The 22,860-nt window shown below is 29.5% G+C and overlaps 1 protein-coding gene across 2 annotated transcripts in view; it reads left to right on the top strand.

The window, feature by feature from the left end:
* The window catches only part of LOC129921209 (protein espinas), a 63,521-nt gene extending 41,156 nt beyond the window's left edge, over positions 1-22,365 (top strand). For both annotated transcript variants that reach the window (XM_056002945.1, XM_056002944.1), the window contains exons 3-6: positions 11,285-11,398; positions 11,577-11,705; positions 20,376-20,579; positions 20,648-22,365. In XM_056002945.1, coding sequence (XP_055858920.1) covers positions 11,285-11,398; positions 11,577-11,705; positions 20,376-20,579; positions 20,648-21,973 — 1,773 coding nt within the window. In that variant the 3' untranslated portion in view covers positions 21,974-22,365. The remainder of the gene's footprint in view (positions 1-11,284; positions 11,399-11,576; positions 11,706-20,375; positions 20,580-20,647) is intronic.
* Positions 22,366-22,860: the final 495 nt, after the last annotated feature.

The raw sequence follows: 22,860 nt of genomic DNA, 5'->3' as shown, positions 1-22,860 counted from the left end.
ATTTTCAGCTCTATGCGAATTATTCTTAAGTTGAATGTCTAATTTGTCTAGACTAAATTAGCTAGTGAAAAATTGGCTCTACGAGTCGAACATTTAGTTTTGCCGTTTACTCTTTAATAGCAAAGTTTTCGCTCACTTAATAGATAAAAGTTTTTTTACAAGAAATTTCACATCCTCTATTTCGATAGGGTAAAAGCGGGTGATATGGCGCGGCGGGTGAGATGGCGCACTTTAAATATCTTTTACATTTATTGCTCTAAAAATGTACGAAAAATATTTTTAGCTTTCTTTAAATATTTTAAATCGAAGTAGCCAGTAATCGTTTCTTTATCTGTGATACAAAAAATAAAAAAAAATTTCAAAGCAAATCATGTGATGATTTTTTTCGAATTTTTTTTTCGCCCTTTTTTTTTGTTCCCATATTTTGTGAGTCGTTGGGATCTTAGATGCCCTTGATACACCAATACATACAAGAGAGTATAAGTTATGCATTGCGTGTGAAATCTGAGCTCTAGTTCTATCTGCTTTTTATGGGTGCTTACGAATATGAGTTATGCGCAAAAAGGTGAGATGGCGCAGTTTTTTGCGGGGGAAATGGCGCATTCACTAATAGAAAATTTTTTTTTTTAAGTAATTCAGCCAAGTTCAAATTTTATAAAAAATACGACTATTTGCAATCTATTATACAGCATGCATTGGTGCTTGACTCCTTCACATCGTTCAACCATTTGTGCAATGAATTTGGCTATAGAAACCTAAATTAAACCCATGCGCCATCTCACCCACCCTATAGGGGGAGATGGTTTTTTCTTAACTTTTTTTCTACATAAATTTAAAAATACAAATTTTAAATATAAAATTCTGTAAAACAAACAATACGTTGGATATTGAATATAGAACATTTTTGCATTGTTAGAAATATGAAATGTGGTTTACTTTGAAAAATATGACAAAAACAAAAAAGGTATGCCATCTCACCCGCTTTTACCCTAAGAGCAATCAGTTTATTCATTTTTATGAGAAAACAGCAAAAAATCATTATTTTGACAACGGATAATCGAAGGAAGAAAATATTTTCTGGTAATAATGTCACTTTCGTACACAGAGAAAAAAAGACATGCTAAAAACAAATAGAATCTGTATTAAATTTAATAGATTTCTGCATGGTTTTGTTTGCCAGCCAAGATGACATCAGTTTTAAAGTAAATAAATCTTTTACTTCTTTCTTGAATGTTTCAATTTTAAAGAATTCATTTAATTTAAGAATTTTTTTATGCGACGACATTTCAATTTATCGTGAATTTCCAATTCAAATAAAGTGTAAGCCACTTTAATACAGTATGTTTTCTGATTGAATTTCGCTTAATCGCTTGTAAAATTAACTGTCAATTTTATTATTTTTATGGGAACATTTTATAAAATAAAATAAGGTTTTTATTTGTAAGACAAATAAGTTTAATTTCTTTTCCTGCTGAAAGATTTACAGGCATATTTATTAGAATTTTGTGTACTTAAACACTGCTTAACTTTTCAAATTTTGAGAAATATGCTTTATTTAATAAAAATAAATATCAAACTATTTGAAGTTAATAGTGGAGTAACTAAAGATCAAAAATTGGCAATATTAGGGAACCCGGCCGAACAGCTTAGATTTTGATGATCTTTTTTTTCAAACGTCGGTAATTAAAAATACTTTAAAGTCTATAGATTAATTATTAAAATTAAAATTAAGTTAATTGAATGAACGGCTTTTGAAAGAATGGTAATTGAACTCAGATTTTTGAAAAAAAAAAATTATTGAAAAAATTTTAACATGTCGTTTTTTAAACTTTTTCGTAATATAAAATGCATTTATTTTCAAATTTTTTTGGCCGCATTTATTATGATTTCAAATTATAAAAGGAAATGTCAATATGTATTACGGTTTATGAAAAAAATTAAAAAGTATTTCATTTTCGAAGAACTTTTTTTAATAAAAGTTTTGAAAAAAATATAACTTATTTTTTTTTTAAAGTTCAACATCTAAACATAAAATTATTTTTTTATTCATTTAATAACCCTTACTGTTGAAAGTTAAATAGCAAAAATTTAAAGTTCCTATTTACCACAGTCTTTGAGAAAATTAATTATTTCAATGCAAAAATTCAGTTTTAATAAAAAAAAAAACATTGAAATTGAAGTAATTTTTCAGTTATTTTTTTCAAAAGTGTGATATATTTTACCTTTTTTGCTTCGAAATTCAACTGATAATATTTATGGCCAAAAATTTTTTTAAAATAAATTCATATTTTATTAGAAAAAGTTTGGAAAAAAGTCATTTTAAATTTTTCTAATAACATTTTTTTTTTTAATTCTGAGTTTGAGGACCATTTTTTCAAAAAGTCTTGATTAAATTTAGTGGATTTAAATTTAAGAGATAAGAATGAGCTTTTGTCTTTTTAAAAATGTAATTTAAAATATTTTAGTTGTTGCCGTTGTTTTCAAAATATTTTTTTTGTGTTTGAGGTCAGAATGTTAGAAAATTGCATTTATCGCTTAAACGATGGAAGATTGTCCCTTACTGCCTTTTATATATTTTCCTTAAATTACCTAGAGAATCTTTTGCTATCATTTGTTTTATGAAATTTAAGCAAAAAAATGGTTTTGTTAAAAAAAAATTTAATTTTAATTTTAAAAAACAATACGGCAACACCGGCAATTTTTAATCTATAGACTTCAAAGTATTTTTAATTACCTACGTTTGAAAAAAAAATCGTCAAAATCAGAGCTGTTCGGCCGGGTTCCCTAATAATATGCTTTGGTTACTCTACTATAAGACCATCTATATTTAGACACAAATTTGACAGCTATAAGACAAATACAAACATGGTTTTTGAACATGTTTTCCAAATTTAAGCAATTGTTTAAAGTAAAACAGTTTTTATAAATAATAACAATAATGTTTCTAAAAATTTAAATAAGAATAGAGTTGAAAATGTCAAAATTTGAAAGCGATTGGTTCAGAACTTTTTGAGATTTTTGTTATTAAAAACAAATAAACATGAGATATACAAAACACGTTGATTTCAACTTAACATTTCTCGAAGAAGAAAAGAGATATTTAAAAGATTTAAACGGATTAAGATAGACAAAATGTAGTTCTTTTAGAAAATGTTACAAATTTATTTAAAACAAATAACCAAATGCTATAATAAATAACCTCGAAAACTGGTAAAAAGCGGCATTTTCGATTTCCAACGGGATAGAATTTGTATGACTTTGGATAGAAAAGTATACCTATCTTGGTGTCTGTAACAAGAACCTTGTTGACCAGTTATTAGGTATCTACCTATTATTTTATTTTTTTTTTTTCAAAAAATAATTTTTTTTAAATTAAAAACTCAATATAATTTCGTGTGCTATTTAAAAAACAAAATTTCAAAAAAATTGCTGATTAAAAAAAAAAATGAAATATGTAGGGGAGAGTGGGGCTAAATGTAACAGGGGTAAGAATTAACAGCTAAAAAAAGCGATGTTCCTTTCAATATTAAGAAACGCGTAAAGGAGAAAAATGCTCAATTTTTGCATATCTACCGGCACATTTTCTTCAGATGAAGATTAGACGACAGGGTGAGAAGTTACACTAGTGGTGCCCAAAAAATGCATGTTTGTAACTTTTTTTTTAAATTTTATTTTTTGTCTACCTCTTTACCCGAAAAAGATAGAGTGCTAAGTGTTTTTTTGTTATATGCAACTGTGTTTTGGCTCAAATTGCGTGTATATGTTATGTCTATATCAGTTTCGCTTTTTTTTTAAATTGATTTTATGTGCCAAATTTCATGCTGGGGCTAGTTGTAACATTTTTCCGGGGCAAGTTGTACCATGTAAAAACCTACCTATACTGAAAAATTGTTTACCTAATATAATTAACAACCCTGAATATGAATGCTTGTAATTGAATTTGTATTTATTTTGAAATTGGAAACACATTTTTGAACCACCACTTGAATTCATAAAGCTTATAAAACAATTTATGAATTCGAATAACTTTTATTTAAGACTACTGTCAAATTTTCTCTGGAAATCTTGGATTTGCTCCACTTTTTACAAATTTGCACCAAAATTTCATGACTGAGGTTTGTTTTTATTGTTATTAATTAAAAATAAATAAATATAAACAAATAAAGGTATTTTTCTCTTATTTTTAGTTCTTGGTACAACCTACCCCGGTATGTGTTACACTTTGCCCCGTATGAGGGGTAAGTTGAAACAACACGATTTTTTTTTTGGAAGCTTTATTTTTCAACATTACCGTTATGTTTTGCTAAATTTTTATGATGGATCTTGGAGCTAAAACATGGGTCTTTAATTTAAAAAAGGTCTGGTTGACCCACTTTCAAATTTGTAGGAGAACCATCGATTTTAGAAAAAAGTGTTACATTTGGCCCCACTCTCCCCTACACAGAAAAAAAAAAAAAAAAACTGAAGAGTTAAAAACTTTTAGAAATAATATGATGAATGATAACATAATTTCAATTGCAAAAAATGTTTGCTTTGTAATTATAGCAAAAAAAAGGCACATCTGCGCTTTTCTTGTCGCTAATCAGTACCAGACTAGCACAAAATGATTAATTTTGTTTCAAAAATTTCAGAGTTTTTATCTGTTTTTAAAGATGTGTGTATTTTTTTTAAATTTTCGTGTTGAAATAGGGTTGTGGTCGAAATGCTGTGTTTTGCAAAATTCTGTATTCAAATAGTGTAGGTATGCCAAAATACTGTATGTCAAAATTCTGTACATCAAAGTTCTGTGCATCAAAATTCTGTAAAAATACTGTAAAAAATATCCTTTTGATAACAATATTTTTTAGATCATTTTTACATAATTTTGAAATACAGATTTTTTTAAAAGAGGTTTTATTATGAATTTCTTAAAGATCAACTTAATAAAGAGACAAGCTTCTAATACTGATTAATCCAGATCCAGGTACCTTATTAGGAGCTACGGAAAAAGGAGAGAGAAAACAAAACTCTACACCTATTTAAAAAACAATCTGAATTAAACCACGTTGCATACCTAAAACGGATTGCAAAAAAATTAAATTTATATGGATTTTGACAGTTTTTTGTTGTATTTTGTATGTTTAAGAAAAGTTTGATTTGTGTTCCTAGAATTGATTTACTTTTACTTTCATAATTAGTTTGTATAAAATTACAACTTAATTGTCAATAATTGAATTTAAAGCTAGTAGTTATTGTGTTTTGTATTGGAAATACAGTATTTTGCCGTACAGAATTTTACAAAACAGAATTTTGCAAGTCAGTATTTTGTTCATACAGTATTTTGACAAACAGAATTTTGTATTTACAGAATAATGACATACACAATTATGGTCTTACAGTATTTGGACGGGATCGGGTCAAAATTCTGGCTTCAAAATTCTGCTTTTCAAAATTCTGCTTTTTTAAAGAAAATTCTGTTTTTCAAAATTCTGCTTTTTTTCTATTCTGCTTTTCAAAATTCTGCTTTTTAATTTAATGCGCTCCCTATGGGAAAGTTTGCGCAATTCCATTTATTAATCTTAGTTTAACAAAGACATTCTGCTGAGTTGCGTATATGTCGGAAAAAATTAACTTAATCATAACTTTGGGGATTTGATTCTCTTATATGGGAGAAAGATTCTCAGGCAAATATAAAAGCACCAGAGTGCTGTTTGGCGTTGTTTTTTTTTTATTCAAGTAAATGGAGGAACTTAACGTTGAAGCTACAGTTTACTCATTTTTACTATTGAATGGGCAGATTCTAGTCTGATCGCAATAGTTTTTTGTATTTGAAAAATTTTGGAAATGGTAGATTTATTTTCTATTTTCATTTAAGGGGTTATATCTAGTTGTAAGTACCTACGAAAAAACCTTCTTTTTGTGGATTTTTTGTGAAAAATTCTGGCTTCAAAATTCTGCTTTTCAAAATTCTGCCTTTTTAACGAAAATTCTGTTTTTCAAAATTCTGCTTTTTTTCTATTCTGCTTTTCAAAATTCTGCTAGAATTATACTTGAACAAAAAAATTCTGCCAATTCTGTTTTTTTTTTTTTTTTTGTAGCATATGTGCTGACTAAAGAAAAATACACCTCATTAATGTAATTCAACATTGGCACTTTCCTAAATTTTTTTGTTTAAGTGTCGCAAATATTTTTTAAAATGCATAGACTGACTTTCTTTCAAATAAAATCTATAACTTATTGGAACCGATGTTGTTTGATACAAGATACATATTCCTTTTCTTATTTAAATTTTTGAATATTCATCTTTATTTGACAAATTAAAAATTTTTTAATTATTTTCATAAATGTTTAGTATTCAAAACCTTTTCTTAATATTTTCAAATTTATTCATTTATAAAACAAAAATTAATATACATTCAAAGAATGCAAATTATGTAGGTAAGTAATCAAATAAACAGATAATTTTTCAAGAAGATGATTTTACAGAATTTTGCAAAAAATTAAAAAAGGGTTTGGAAAATGTTAAAAAGCCGCGCTTTTAAACATTTTCCAAACCCTTTTTTAATTTTTTGCAGAATTTTAAAAAACAGAATTTTGAAAAGCAGAATTTTGAAAGCAGAATTTTTGTAAAGCAGAATTTTGAAAGCAGAATTTTGACAAAAGAATTTTGACCCCGTCAGAATTTTGACCCCAACCCTATTTGGACCAAACAGAATTTTGTCGTACAGAATTTTGACAAGCAGAATTATGACCCACTCCCGTTGAAATATCACAGCAATAAGTCAATTCATTTTGAACTAGGCCGAGAAATATTTTATAAGCGATCCCTTCCATTTAGTTGTTAAAAAGGGGTTCCAGTTCCAAAATCCACAAGACTGTAGGTATAAATAATTCCAACGTACTACAACTATATCTTGATAAGATTGGCCCACACATATTATTCCAGTGTCGTAAGTAAGCAATTTCGATTTCTGTATCAAATGAATACAGTTTAATAATTTTCAAAAATATTGAAAAAAGAGGGAAAAACCTCTGTATAGGTCTGTTAAGACAGTAGAATCATTTAAGTCCTAAAAAGTCATGAAAAAATTCAATTTTTCTTGGCTCTTTATCGATTTAACTTCCATATCTATGCCATCTTATAACCCCTTAATATGAGTTACTCCTGAAACAATTATTAAATTCAAGCCACAACCCAATAATCCATAACTTTAAAATATCGTGAGCTTGTTCTTCTGGTGTTATGCACTCTCCAAAAAAAAAGGGGTAACCAAAGTGCATCGGATTAGCTTCGATCGAAAGTTCAACAAAAAAATTTAAAAAAAATTCCCAGTCGAGGCCATTAAACTGTTTGCAAAAAAAAACACTCGTTACTCGCTTTTAACATCCGACAACATAACCATGCATGAGCTTGTGCATGAACATTTATAGTGTTCAAGCTAACTTTGCCATCGGGCATTTAATAATATTTGGTCAGAGAAATCAAAATCCTCCATATGGTTGCACTCAATGCTATTAACTTTCTTTTGGGCGTGAGGCCAAACAAAAAAGCCTGAAGCATGAAAGACCCATGCACTCTGGTACAATCAACATGTCAACTTGTAGAAGGTAAGGTACCACACTCGAGTATACGAGCAATTGCTGGTATTCAGTCAAACTGTGTATATCCACCCCATATCACTTCATCATTGAGTACTTGATTAAGCGCCTCACATTAAAGTCGGATTTCTTCATGACCATGCGACCAAAGCAATGCCCCCTTAACCGGTTGGCCTATGATGGTAGCAAGCCGCTACTACTGCCGCGCCGTCTGGGCCCTATTTCACCAACTTACAAATTTGTAATTACAAGTAATTTTCACAATATTTGTGAAAAAATCGCGAAATTCTGTTTCACCAGTTTCTTGTGATCACAAAATTGTACTTGTAATCTACAATTTTAAATTTGTGAAAAAATCCATTTTCTGTTTCACCGAAACTTGTATTTTACAAGTAACAAATTTGTGAGCTTTCAAGTTTCTTGTGGGTTTCTGTTTCACCAAAAAAAAAAAAGTTACAAGTTTCTGTTTATTTGTGAAAATTTTCTACAAGAGTCAAGACGTATGTCATTTTTGTTACAAGTTTGTAAAAACCGTATTTAGCGTGATCAGAGTTGGGGAGTAATCATTACATTTGTAATTAATTACTAATTAATTACAATGCAATTACTAGTGGAGTAATTGCATTGTAATCGAATTACTTTCCCATTACAATGGAAATGTAATTCGAAATGCAATTACAATTAAATTACCGTGTAATTTTATTGTAATTAAAACGATGAAATTACAAAAGTAATTGCATTGTAATTAAAATTGTAATTTTAAAGTAATTATATTTTAAAAACAAAATAAAACCAAAATCTAAACCTTCAACATTTCAAAGAAAAACTATGCCACATGCCACATGTAAAGGGTGGACCTACAGGGATGGGAGTTGTACCCAAATGTAGGTTAGAGTCCCCGCTACCTATGGGCATCAAAAATTTTGTATTCATTTTTTTTCTTCAAAATTCCGATATAGTTGGAAGTTGGGGGCGCGAAAAAGCTTCTGGGAGCTGAACGCTTTGACCTAGAGACATGGGGGTGGTGCCATATGAAAGGTTATATTCTCAGCTACCCAATAGTGGTATAATCCGGTTTTTGGTTTTTGTTCAAAATTCCGAGATAATTGCGTTTGAAAGTTGGGGTAAAATTTTTTTTCGAAAAATCCCCGAACCTTTCAACGCTCCGCGAAGCTTAACCGCTTGAGAGCAATTTTTGGGAGTGATGCCAAATGATAGCTTGTGTCATGGGCCTACGCTTTGCACATTGTCAGATTTTTAAAAAATCATCTTCCATTTTAAACCACCGCATCATGCCTATTTTTTCAGAATCGGGCTTAACTTTTGTTTGACCTTTAAGTTCTCCCGGTTTGAAAACGCGTGCACCTACAGGGATAGGAGTTGTACCCAAATGTAGGTTGGAGTCCCCGCTACCTTTGGGCATCAAAAAAAAATTTTTCATTTTTTTCAAAATTCCGAGATATAGTATGTGGCAAGTTGCAAGTTCCATGTAGTTGCAAGTTCCATGTAGCAAGTTGCATGTGGCAAGTTTCATGTGGCAAGTTGCATGTGGCAAGTTGCATGTGGCAAGTTGCATGTGGCAAGTTGCATGTGGCAAGTTGCATGTGGCAAGTTGCATGTGGCAAGTTGCATGTGGCAAGTTCCATGTGTTGCATGTGCCAAGTTGCATGTGGGAAATTGCATGTAGCAAGTTGCAAAGCTATTGTTCCTGATGTACAACACAATACTTCAACCGTCGTCGCTCCCATTGAAAGATTTTCTTCATTTGCGGGCATAATAAATGCGCTGCGGTGAAATAAGTTATCGGACACAAACTTTGAAAAGTTTGTTTTGCTTAAAGCAATAATAAATTACCAGTAATTTTACTGTAACTTTTCGCGTAATATGATAATTGCTGTGTCTTATTATTCTCGTGATCCAGATCAAATCATATTGTTTTCATTTCTCTTACAAAAAAAAGCAGGATCTTGCTTTGTTATTGTATAGCTAACAAATAAAATGATCTGATCTAGATCACGGGAATAATAAAACACAGCTAATATTAATTAATTTATTGAATGATTTTGTTTCATTTGACTAAAATAAAATGTTTAATTTAATTTAGAAATTAATTTCAGAGTTTCAATTACAATATAATTACTTAAAAATTCCAAAATATTTAATTACAATGCAATTACTTTTGTAATTTCATAATGTAATTACAATAAAATTACACGGTAATTTAATTGTAATTGCATTTCGAATTACATTTCCATTGTAATGGGAAAGTAATTCGATTACAATGCAATTACCCTGTAATTACATGTAATGTAATTAACGATTCGATTACCCAACTCTGAGCGTGATTAAAGTGTTTAAAATGGCTTTACGCCGATGGCCATTATTATTATTTTAATAAAAGCTATATATTATTATTATTCAAGGTTGTAAAAATACATTTGAAATTTAAAAATATATCATTTATTGCAAGTAAAAAAATTTCATAGTGAAAAAAAAAATTGCCTTAAAAAAAATTTTTAATATATTTTTCAGTTGCAATTACATTTTTTTAAAGCAAATTTTTTTGTTTGCAATAAATATTTTCTTAAGGCGTTTTTTTATTTGTAATAAATATTTTTTTTTTTTTTTGAATTTGTAATGGAAAACAAATGCTTTAGAAATTGGTACCTATAGCATTTGTGTTTCAAATCGAATGAAAACATCACAAAATATCTGTTTAAAAAATTTTCCTGATCGCTATAACCTGCCTCTAAAGTATGTAAAAATTCGTTCTCTTTTGATCAAAGAGGCTTGTTTTTTTTCTCATATTTGTAGTTCTTCATTCCTTAAATTATTTTATTAATTTTCCTCACTCTTTACAATTTTATTATTTTACCCTATTTGTTTTACTTATATAAATCCATGGATGTCATGATAAAATAATATATATAAAAATAATCTAGCAATAAAAAAATCTTAATATATATTTACAATTTAGTTTGGCTTTTAAAAAATGTTGTTATTTGATTTAACAACTAAGATATGACAGTATTAGTTATTTGAGAATTTTTCGTTTAAAATAGGGTTGCTTAAGTTTTAAAAATGGCAATCCTATTTTTTCATATTCAATATCAACTTAGTTTTCATTTGAAAACAATTTTAACCTCTGTCTTTACGAGTTAAGTAACTCAACGGTCACCGCTTAGACTTAAAAGAGCTTTACAAGTTTGTGAGAGAAACTTGTTACTTACAAGAAAAAAATATATTTGGTGAAACGGTAATTCTACAAACTTGTGGTTTTCAAAAGTAAGTTGTAATTTTTTTTCTCAATAATCACAAATTTGTGAATTACTTATTTGTACTTTGTGAAACAGAATTCCATTGTACAAATTTGTACTTGTGATCTACAAGTTACAAATTTGTGCTTGTAACTTGTAGTTGGTGAAATAGGGCCCTGGTGGAAAAAAAAAACAGTATTCCTCGTGATGAAGGAAAATTAATTGCTCTACTTTAAGTCCTCCTCTGTCTTGAGCATTTAATTCATCCTCCCGCTGGGTTGTTTTATTTTTTCTGACTGTGCGGAGAAAGTTTTCGCGTCATTAAACGCCCGATAGAGGCAACTAACTAATTTGGACCATTTCTAACTTTTTGTCCTCCCTCTTTTATAGCCCACCGAAACACAGAGACACGACACATTCCAATATAATTTTTCCTCTTTTCTTTGCAGGTTCGATTGTATTTCTCGCAACTTCCGGACGATAAAGTTCCTTACGTTAATAGCGCTGGCGAAAAGTATCGAGTGAAGCAATTGTTGCATCAACTCCCGCCGCAAGATAACGAAGTGAGTAGAGTCTTGAAAAATTGTAATCTAAGCTTGTGCTATTGTATTTATAAGCACTTTTTTTTTCTAAAAAAGAATAAGAACGACGCGTCTCGCATATATACAAAAATGTTAATCCTTGAAAAATCCTTTAAAGTAACTTTTATTTTTTCTTTTTCTTTTCATTTTTCCACTAAAGGTTCGATATTGCCATTCGTTGAGCGATGAAGAGCGAAAGGAATTGCGAATATTTTCAGCACAAAGGAAACGCGAAGCTCTTGGTCGTGGAGCAGTGCGATTACTTTCGGATGAGAGACCATGCAAAGGGGTAAGAGTGTAAAAAGAACACGAACGGAACGGGAAAACGGGACTAAATTCCAAACTTGTATAAAATTTTGCTTCCTTTTATATAGGTATTAGTTGTAGCTGTTGTTGGTTGTTATTCAGTAAAAAAGGAAGGAAAAACTTTTTAATAACTTTTTTTCTTGCCAAAGACTGCGTCTGGTACTTTTAACAATGCAAATTTGATTAAAAAGGAAAACTTTAATATATTGAGAGCAGCAGCTAGCTGCTGCTCTTTGAAAGTTCTGCGGCATTTTTTCGCAGTATAGTTGGAGTTTAGTTGGGTAATTTTTTTCATTGTTGTATAGTATTTTTTTTTATAAGACAAGAGCTGAATAGAAATCTTTTGTTAAAAAAATTTTGAAAAGATATGAAGTTTCTTTAAAATCAGCGAAAAATTATTCAAGTAGATTGGGTATTGTGTTAAAGATTGAATAAGAAGTTGTGACAGTTTAAAGAGGTAATTAAATTATTGAAAATTTGTACAGAAGATTGAAATACTCATAAAATAAAGGCTTTTGAAAAGTTCCTAGCTACTGAGCTTTTTCGAGCTTTTAACTTTACTCGTTTTTACATACCTATACTAATATTAAGGGATTCGTACCAAATTCCAAAGAAAAAAAAAAATATCACATTGATAGAAAATCTCCAAAAAATAAAATCCAACTTGAAAAAATCTCGAAAAAAAATATTTTTTTATGAATAGGAATATTGTATGAAAATCTTTATAAGAGTAGTCGGGTATTAGTTTTTTTTAAGTTATTGAAAAGTTTTTAAATAAATGTTTCTTAATGTATTTCTTTTTCCTTTTATATAATGTACATACAAGTAACAATCGTTAATGAGAATTTTAAAATATTAAAACCCGAGTCCTGATTTATACTTGCCAAATTTCGTTTCACCACGCTGAAATTTAAAAAAAACAAAAATATTTTATTTTATGAAGGTTTGATGGTTTTTTGTGAAATTCCTTTCACCAAACAAATATTTTAATTTTTAAAGATGACATTTGATCTTTTTTTAAGTAGGCACCTTTAAAGTTTAATATGTTTTAAAATATTTTGTTCATTTCATCAAGCAAAGTTTGTCAATAATATTTGAAAAAAAAAAAAACATTTGCGGAATAGCATTTTTCGTGAAAATTTTTTGAAGATGTAGGCCATCGAAGTTTAGTAGATTTTGAAGCCATTTTTGGTATTTTTTTTTAACAAAAAAGTAATCTTTTCTCGGAAGGTTTTTTTTTTTAATTTTTGATAAAAAGTGCACAAAACTTAAACGTTTTTTTGTTTTTTTTTTTACTTTTTTAACATAAAAGATGCAAAATTCAATTGTATACGTTTTTCGTATCACCAACTTTTACATAGGATGAACAGAAATCGAGATATTCAATAAAAACTAATATCCAAGATGGCGACCAAAAGGTAGCACAATTTCTACAATGGTCATTTATGACCAAAATTGGTCATTTTATATTCACTTGGTCATTTGGTCACTTTTTATTCCATATGTTCATTTTTTCTAAAGAAATGAACAAAGTAGGTATCAGCTATCTTTAGTTTCCAGTGAAAATTTTTACCCGAAATATTTTTGTTCGACTAGTTTTCTTTTGGGTGTCACCAAAATTTATGTGAGCATATAGCCAGAAATAAAGTTCGAAATACTGGGAGTTTTCCGAACGGAAACAACTTTTCGAGCTCAGAGTACCTAAGGGAAAGGTGATATATAATTTTTCTGGGTGTAAGCTTATTCACGTGAAAGCCACGTATAAGGTATAAATCTACTTTCAATTTTCATGTCCTCAAAAAATGACAATTTACTGACTTACTGACAATTTGAAACAAAACACTTTTTGACAAAACGAATGACAGATCTTAAACCTTGCGCAAGTTGTGGTACCTACTAGATTTAAATTTATTTTTTATTGACTTGGTCTGTTATAGCTGTGAACCCTCCATTTATGGTTACTGTTCTATTGTCCCTTACGAATATTCTTTATATAATTTTGTTTTGAAGTGAAAACTTCTTTAGTATCGTAGTGATTTAAAACAAGATGAAAAAAAAGCGACATGAAAAATCAATTGATCATAACTTTTTTGTTTTAATAGATAGGTGAATGAAATTTATACAGTAGATAGGTAATTAAAATAAATTATGATTGTGCAAAATTTCAATTAATTTCATATTCAAAATTCTGAGATAACGGTGAAAAGATGTTCTGTTTTTAAACACGTTATATCTTTTGCACTAGAGCACATAACAAATTTATTTAACTTTAATACGCATGCTGATAATATTACCTTTAATTTAATAAATCACACATAACGGTACGTGTTCTACAAGTTATATAATCTTTAATTGAAAAACTTGAAAAATACCTCAAAACACCTGTGAAGATTTGTTGCCGATGACCAGCCAGCAGTAGAGGAAGTACCGTAATCTCAGTTTGAAATTTCGATATGGTTGGCTTTAAAAAATTCTTACTTTTTTTGTAGGCATGATAGAAATATGATTGAAACGTCATATAAAAGGTGAAATAATTATGATATAAATTTTATTATAGGTTGTCTTTTAAAAAATGGATTTAATGGCGTTAGAAGAGAAAAGAGATTGATTGTTTTGGTTTTTTTTTAATGAAAACTAATTGGGTTAAAAAAATTCTAGCTCTTTTTGCAGATGTTATATAGACGTAGACATGGTCAATATAAATATTTTGAGCTGAAACAATAAGCTTTCAGATGGTATAAAATTTATTGTAGGTTGTCATATAAAAAAAGTGATGGAATAAAAAAAAGTAATATTTTTTCGATTTTTTTTAAATGATTTTTAAGGTTTCACTTCAACCACGTGTGAATTGCACACATGATTTTTTTTTAGTTTAAAGTTTTTTAGAAACAAGTTATTTTGGTCATTTTTATTTACAATCTTGGTTACAATTTTTTATTTTGAAGTGGCAACCGTTAAAGGTACATTTCACGAGTGGGAACAATCAGGGTTATGATATTCAGCCTATTCTCTATCGAATTAAAAAACAAATTTGGGATGGTACAAAGTGCTGGGTCACCCATAATATGAACACATAAATGCACTGTAGTACTATTTGGTTTTCTTACAATAATTACTCTTATCTGTTACTCAAGTCTCAATTTACTTTTTTTTTAACAAATGAGAATGCATTACAAAATGACACAAATGACACAACATGTTGAAATGTTAAATAATACAAAACATTTATCTCATTGTCTTTTGTTAGTCGACAAACAATTGGAAGGGCTCACTTCCTTTTATAAACTTCAATAAACAATCAATATAATAGGTCTGATGCGCATATCTATTTTATCTCTTTAACCTGTTAAAACAGCATCGACACTTTGTTCTTCCGCACACCCTTAAAAAAGGCGCTTCTGCACGTTTTTTTTTTTTTGTTCTTTTCGATTCCATTTCCAATCTCCCCAAATTCGTTGGAATTATTAATGAGACTCGTTATCGTACCTTTCGGTACATAAAATTCGGTTCCCAAAAAAAAAGAAGAAAAAAGAAGAAAACATCAACCTGCTGAAACACCGCCTGGCCCGTTGACATTGTTAAAGGGCTACTTAATCCCACCACCATGGGACTGTTTTCTTTTTTTTTCCATCTTATAGTTTCGAACGACATTGTGCTCTTCATTTTCTTTATGGATTCTTCCATCAGTGGATTCGTGGGGAAACCATTCTTATCTTCATTGTTCCAAATGACAGCGTCTTCACTTCAGTACACATGAGTGCGCAATTGAACCGAATAAGAGAAAAATGTATTTAACGAGGCGACCGGTTGGTTAGTCGGTCCCTTTTTTCCTTTGAGTTTTTTTTTTTTTTACAGAGATTTTTATTGTTCATTCTTGAGAAGATAACATTTTCTTTAAAAAAAACACAATTTAACCAAAGCAGTTTAGGTCACAGATTTTAGATGGGTATTTTCAAATTGAATTATGTGGAAAATGAAAATACAAACATTCACTGATTTGAATTCTTTGGAAAGTCGAAAAAAAAAACATTCAATTTGTACTTGCAATTTAATATAGAAATTGAGTTAATACCTATAGTAACTTTTGTACAAAACCAAAATTTTTTGTTTTTGTTGAAGAATTTTAGCCTTTTTTAATCAAATCTGATCTTGTAATATTCACGCATAAAAGTCAATAAATTTTAACTTCATAATTAAGAAAACAAAACTTAAAAAGAATCCAACACAGAAAACTAGATGATAGGAGGAATCCTTGTTATTTTTTTAACCCTCTGTAGGCACACCTCTTTTTTGCGAATTTGGTTTATACTTTTTCATGTCGCTAGAACTTTTTTCGGTCTCACTGTTTTATAAAGAATCATGTATGAAATTGATGTAGAATATTCCGAGGAATTCGAATATTGTATTCACAATTTAAAAAAAATTTATTTTCACGCTTATAAAGACACTTTTTTGTGACCACTTTTAATTTTTGTCCTGCCAAATTCGCACCCATGTGCCGACAGAGGTTTAATATTGAAAATTACACTAGTGGATAAAAATGAAGGATTAAAAAAAATTCAGAAATTTCATATTTTTCATTAATTTCTTAGCAATTGGTCGTAATACAGACCTGTAAGAACAATTTGAGCCTTTACGCAATATCTATGCGACAGTAAAAATTCAAATAAATGCAATGTGTTCTCATAATATTTTAACGCATTTTAACGTAAAAAACAATATCCAAAACAAACAACAAAAACAATTTCGACGCAAAAAGAGGATGAAATAAGAATTTGATTTTTATTAATGAATTTCATAGAATTAAAAATTTAAGATATCTGTTTTAAAAATTACTTTAAAAAAAATTTTGAACATGTATGTTATTTTATTTCTTCTATAGAAAAAAATATTTGAAAATTGTTAGATTCGTTAAAAAAAAAAATTTAGGTAGGTTAAAAATTTTCTAACATACAAAAAAAAATTAAACAGCATTACAAAAATTTTTCCTCCAAAAATCAAATTTAAAATATGTTTTGAAAATTTTGTGAAAAATGTATATGAAAGTTACTTTAACGATACGGTATCAAATTTTTTTTGTTGAAATCAGCTTTAGCAGAAAAAAATCAGAAATTAGAAAACGATTGTGGCAGATACTTACTGTTAATACCGGTTTAAAAAATAATAATTTTACTTTGAAAATTCCGAAGAAGAAAAACGTAAACAACGAATAATTTTCATTATTTTTCTTGTTTTTTTTTTTGGGTATTTTACTTTTTACTATTTTTGTTTCGAAAAAATATAACTTTTTTTATTCCGTCACTTTTTTTATATGACAACCTACAATATTATACCATATGAAAGCTTATTGTTTCGGCTCAAAATATTTATATCGACCATGTCTATACAACATCTACAAAAAGAACTGGAATTTTTTTAACCCAATTAGTTTTCATAAAAAAATCTCTTTTCTCTTCTAACGCCATTAAATCCATTTTTTAAAAGACAACCTATAATAAATCTTATATCATTATTATTTCACCTTTTATATGACGCTTCAATCATATTTCTACCATGCCTACAAAAAAAGTAAGAATTTTTTAAAGCCAACCACACTGAAAATAAAAATTTCGTAAAATTACGAAAATCGTTTCATACACTACATTTTCGTTGGCCCAACAAAACTTTCGTTGGCTCAACGAAAATATTTATTTTTTCGTAATATGAAAACCTTCAACAATTAATGAAAACGTTTCATACACTTTTTATCCCTTTTTAGTGCTAAAAAATCCAATTTAATGAAAAGATTCATCGATTAACGAAAAATTTCATACTCATTTTAAAGAATAAAAATAAGAATTTTTTCCTAACTTTAAAGTTTTAATATTAAGTAACGAAGAAATTCAGTAACTTATGAAATTCAACATTAACTAACGAAAATCTTCATAAACTTATAAAAATTCTTTATAGGTATACTAATGAAAAATTACATCGGCTTATGAAAAAATACATCAGTTAACGCAAAAAAAATCGTTAGACTTGGGTATGGGTCCATTTCTGTTTTAATGATTAAAAATTGAATCTTGCTGGATATAGTTCACATTAGGTTTTTCTTTAAAAATCTATGTAAGTTGAGCTGAATATAAAAAATATTTGCGTATTGACAAGGTGTCTCACGATAAGTCAACTGATAAATCCAAGTGAGCTCCAGCGGGACGAAACGCCAATTTATTAAAAAATTCAAAATATGTTTTTTTTTATTTTCAGCTGATTTTCTGAATTTCAGGTTTTTTTTTTATATGAAATGAATGAAAAATTTCGTAGGTTAACGAAAAAATTCGTAAGAATGCAAGTATAATCTACTAAAAAAAAGAAATATTTTTTCGTAATTTAGTTAAAATATTCATAAAATTTACGAAAAAAATTGTTAGCTAACGAAAGTTCCTTTCATAAATTAATCAAAAAATATATTGACTAACGAAAAATATCACCGCTGTTAATTAAATTTTACGTTAATCGATGAAAAAATTTCGTAAAATGATGTAAAAATTCATTAATTCTCGATAAAAAAATTTTAGGAAAAATTTCATTGAAATACTAGTTTTCCTTGATTGATGAAGCTCTTCATTAACGTATGAAAGCCATTTCGTTAAGCCAATTAAATTTTTCATCGGCTGAAAATTAATTAAATTTTCGTTGGCTCAACGAATTTTTTCGTTGTATTTACGTAAGGATTTGGTTCAGTGCATGTCGAAATTTCAAACTGAGAAAAATTTCAATGAAGAAAAATGCTAGTTGAAGCAAATTATTGCTTCAAGTGTCTTGTTTTTGGATCTGAACTTTAATTTTTTTTACTATTTTATTTTTACTACCTACCCAACTGTTCGAAAATTTCTGGCAAAAAAATTTTCTTTTTTTTTTACTTCACCTTTTTATCGCCCAGATGCTCCAATTTCTTTTAAAGACCTCTACCTTTTTGCTGAGATAATAGGGCTTTGAAGAAATTTAATTATAAACATTTTGGCAACCAATGATCGGACAGTAAATTTGAGATGGTTTCCAAAAAACAAATTTTCGATTTAAAAACAAAATTAAATCATTACAAGCGTATATACACAAAAAAACCATAGAGTTTTAATTTTATCCAGTAAGTCAATTTTGTTTCCATTAATATTCAATATTATTATTGAATATTCGAAAAAAATAAATGAGAAAGATTTTTGTTGCACTGAAAAGCTCACAATTTTAATCAAGATAAAGTAAAAAAAAGTGTTTTTATCAACGTTTTTTCTTCAATTTTTCTACAGTGAAATAAATTCAGAAAAAATACTGACCTATTATCCAAACACTTCTAGACAATTGCAGTTATAATTTCCCTTTTTATGTACAACCATTTTAAAAATCAACCACATTAAATCGAAAAAAATTTATTTAATAAAATTCAAAATTTCCAAAAAAAAAAAAAAATTGTATTTTCTAAACGTGTCATTTATTCTATCTCACAATGAGAAGAATGAAAGTTAACTTAAGTGCTTTAACTCTATCAAATAAATTTAAAAATCATAAATAAAAGACAAGTATTCAAAGTTACATCAATTTTGTTGAAGAATTGATGTTACACAAAACAAAAGAAATCTTTGAAAAATTCTAAACTTCTTTTCCTTTCTTTCTTATAAAACCTTTCTCATAGACAAAAAAAAAAAAAAAAACAATTCATCCTTTTGTCTTTATCACAAAGTAAAATCTGTCTTCAAGAAAATTTAATAGCGGATACGGAAGCCTCGAAAGCGGTTTCCGCCTTTTCATCCCAAATTCTCTCCTATCTTCTATCCCTGGTAGCTGGTACTTTAGTCATTTTTTATTTACATGCACATCCCTGCAGCAAAAGGAGCTTCAATTCAAAAAGGACTTAAAGATACAAGAGAAAAAAAAATTAAGGAAGGAAGGATGAGAAAGAAAACACTAAGTAGTTTGCCATTCACAAAAAACCCTCTTCGCTATTAAAGTTTAAGGAGTAAATTACTTTCGTTATAGGTATGGAAAAGCGAGTATAGAGTAGGTATAAACTTTTGTGCCTCCCAGCCTTAAATGACTTAGGTTAAATAGTCTGGAAATCTTTGAGGCTATTCATATTATACACGAAGACCTATATCTTTCTTTCTCTCTCTTTCATGCAAGCAAAAAGGTAAGAGAGGTCATTCAAATTAAGCCATTCGCAGGTTAAGGGTAATCACCCAGTCCATTTGTTTGGTGAAAAGAGGGAGAGATTTTGAGTAAAGTAGGTATCCTGGGCCGAGGACTCAATTAACTTTTTGTTTGTTAACTCTCTTTCCTTAGGTTTTGTTAATTAGCAGCTATTAGACATTATTCACTTTCTCGCTGATGATTTTGATGATAATTTTACTTATTTTTTTAAACAAAAGTTTAAACAAAGCGGAAAATAAAATATTATCATTTAGGTTAAGGAGAATTGCACTTCTGGGGAAAGAAGAAGAATATATTACACGTTCATAGCTCGAGGAAAGACCTTTATTTTTTTGAACGGTTGAAGGTATATGGCACAGTTAACGAGCTTTGGGACTCTGTGATTCCTTAGGGGCTTTTTTTTTAAACCGTTTCATTGTATTTTTGAATGCTTCTCTAAAGTGGATTTTTTTATACTTTTTATTTGCAGTGTGAAGACCAACTTTCACCCGGTGATATTGTTGTATTTGCCCAGAGGCTTGGAGCAAATGTTTGCTGGCATCCAGGATGCTTCGTATGTTCAGTTTGCAAGGAAATCCTTGTGGATTTGATATATTTTTACAAGGATGGCAGTTTATTTTGTGGAAGGCATCATGCAGAAACCATGAAACCACGATGTTCAGCTTGTGATGAGGTAATTCATTGAAAACCTTTAAACTCCTCAGAGTCTTTTATATACACGCATTCATTGTTTACTTGTAGATTATCTTTTCCGATGAATGTACCGAAGCTGAGGGAAATACATGGCACATGAAACATTTCGCCTGTTTCGAATGTGACCATCAACTTGGGGGCCAGCGGTACATTATGCGCGATGGAAAGCCTTTTTGTCTAACCTGCTTCGATACTATGTTTGCTGAGTACTGTGACTATTGTGGGGAAGTTATTGGGGTAGATCAGGGTCAAATGAGTCATGATGGGCAGCACTGGCATGCAACGGATCAATGTTTCTCCTGCTGTACATGTCGGTGTTCACTTCTTGGAAGACCGTTTCTTCCTCGACGAGGAACGATATATTGTTCGATTGCATGCAGTAAAGGTGAACCACCAACACCTTCGGATAGTTCAGGCCCGGGACCAAGACTGACAAAACGGTCTTCATCGAATACCGAAGGCGCGAAGTCACCCCGAGCTGGTAGAAGGTCCAATACAAACCAAAAAGACTCCGTTAACAGAAATCTCGATAGACTGATACTTGAACGGAATATGGAAAAGTCAGTTCTGGACCACGATTCCCCCCTAAAAGATCATAGAAGGGAGCCAATTGATCTGTCCGAATTAGGTGTGAGTCTGGATAACCTGCGATCAAGTGAACGGACTGACTTTCCTGATCAAAACCTAACCTCTTCTCTACCGGAATTATTGTTATCGAAGGCCGAAGACTCTCACAGCTACCAAAGTATAGATAAAATAGTAATCAACTCTCCGAGTGCCTCTGAAATGACGCAGAGCACTCAGGAGCTTACTCAGAATGACAACGAAGAAATTGACCACAACGAAAATGCCAACAACGAATTGGAACATGATTCCCGGGGTAGTCCAGCTGATGACGATGATGACGAAGGAGATGATGAAAATAACTACCATCCACATCACAACCATCACCATCAACATCATCAGCACTCACAGAACCTTGCAAAAGAGGTGCGATTCCATAGCGGACATGATACAATGTCACGGTCAAAAAGTTACACCGACAATTCCAGCTCTCGCCGACGTAGACGACGGAGGAATCAAAATCGTAGTGCTTCGGAAATGCAAATAAATCAAAAAAACCTAACGCATCATAACTCCCAACCGAAACATGAACGACCGGTCTATGAGAATGCAACAGATGCTTCGAGTGTTTGTTCAACTTGTTCCTCGAGTTCGTCAAGTTTGGACGAATATGTTTATAGAATTCCAGCGAGAAAACATTATGGCGGAGTTCGAGTCTCGTATGTTCCAAATGACGCCATTGCATATGAACGGAAGAGGAAACAGAATTCGACGAGTGACGTGGATAATAAAAATTGTATCATATCATGACAACCTGTTTTGTTGGTTGAAACACCTCTTGAACAACCCTGTTCGTGTCGTACGGGGTGTTTTAAGGGGATTTTGAAATTATTTCAAAAACCCTGCGATCCAATACATTCGGTTTAGGGAGAGAAAGAGATAAACAGTCATCATATCAATTTTTTTTTGTAAATATTTTATTTTTTAATTTTAAGTAAAAAAAACCTGTTATAAGAAGGAAGTTGAGTTCGTTTTTTTTAACATTTAAGTTATTTAAATTTAAAATTATATTTTAATGTACAAATAAAAATAAAAGTAAATTCTATATATGTGTAATGTGTAACCGTTGTAGGTCCTTGTATTTAATATTCATGTTTTTTTAGGATTTAAGAAGGATCCAATTTAATTATTATTCCAGAAGAAAAAAAATAAAAGAAGTAAAACCAAAACGAACGAAATAAAAAATGCTTCCAATAAGTAATAAACTTTTATCATTGTTAACCTCATATCGCACAAAAAAATCGAGCATTATAAAAAAAAAAAGAAAATGGAAAACCTAATACATTATATAACTGTGTAGTTTTGTAAAATATAAATGAATGTGAAAGGATTTTTTTTAATCGAATTTTGAAAAGAATCCTGTAATGTAATGTTGATTTTAATATAGAAAGAATCCATATCAGTTAGCAAACCAGTTATTGTATTTTGTATAGAATTGTAATTTATAATAAAAATATTAAATAAAATTATTGTATAGGAATTGTCACAACGCGCGTACAAGTATTTAAGAAACGAAAAAAACATCATTTTTGATAATAAAATATTGATAAATTAAATAAATGTTTAAATTTATTGGAAAAGTTTTGTTTTATTAAAGGAAAAAGAAGATGGATTTTTAGAGAAAAAGAAATGGATAA

This window comes from Episyrphus balteatus, chromosome 1, assembly GCF_945859705.1.
Source record: "Episyrphus balteatus chromosome 1, idEpiBalt1.1, whole genome shotgun sequence".
Classification (NCBI taxonomy): Eukaryota; Metazoa; Arthropoda; class Insecta; order Diptera; family Syrphidae; genus Episyrphus; species Episyrphus balteatus.
This window is presented reverse-complemented; position numbering and strand designations above follow the sequence as displayed.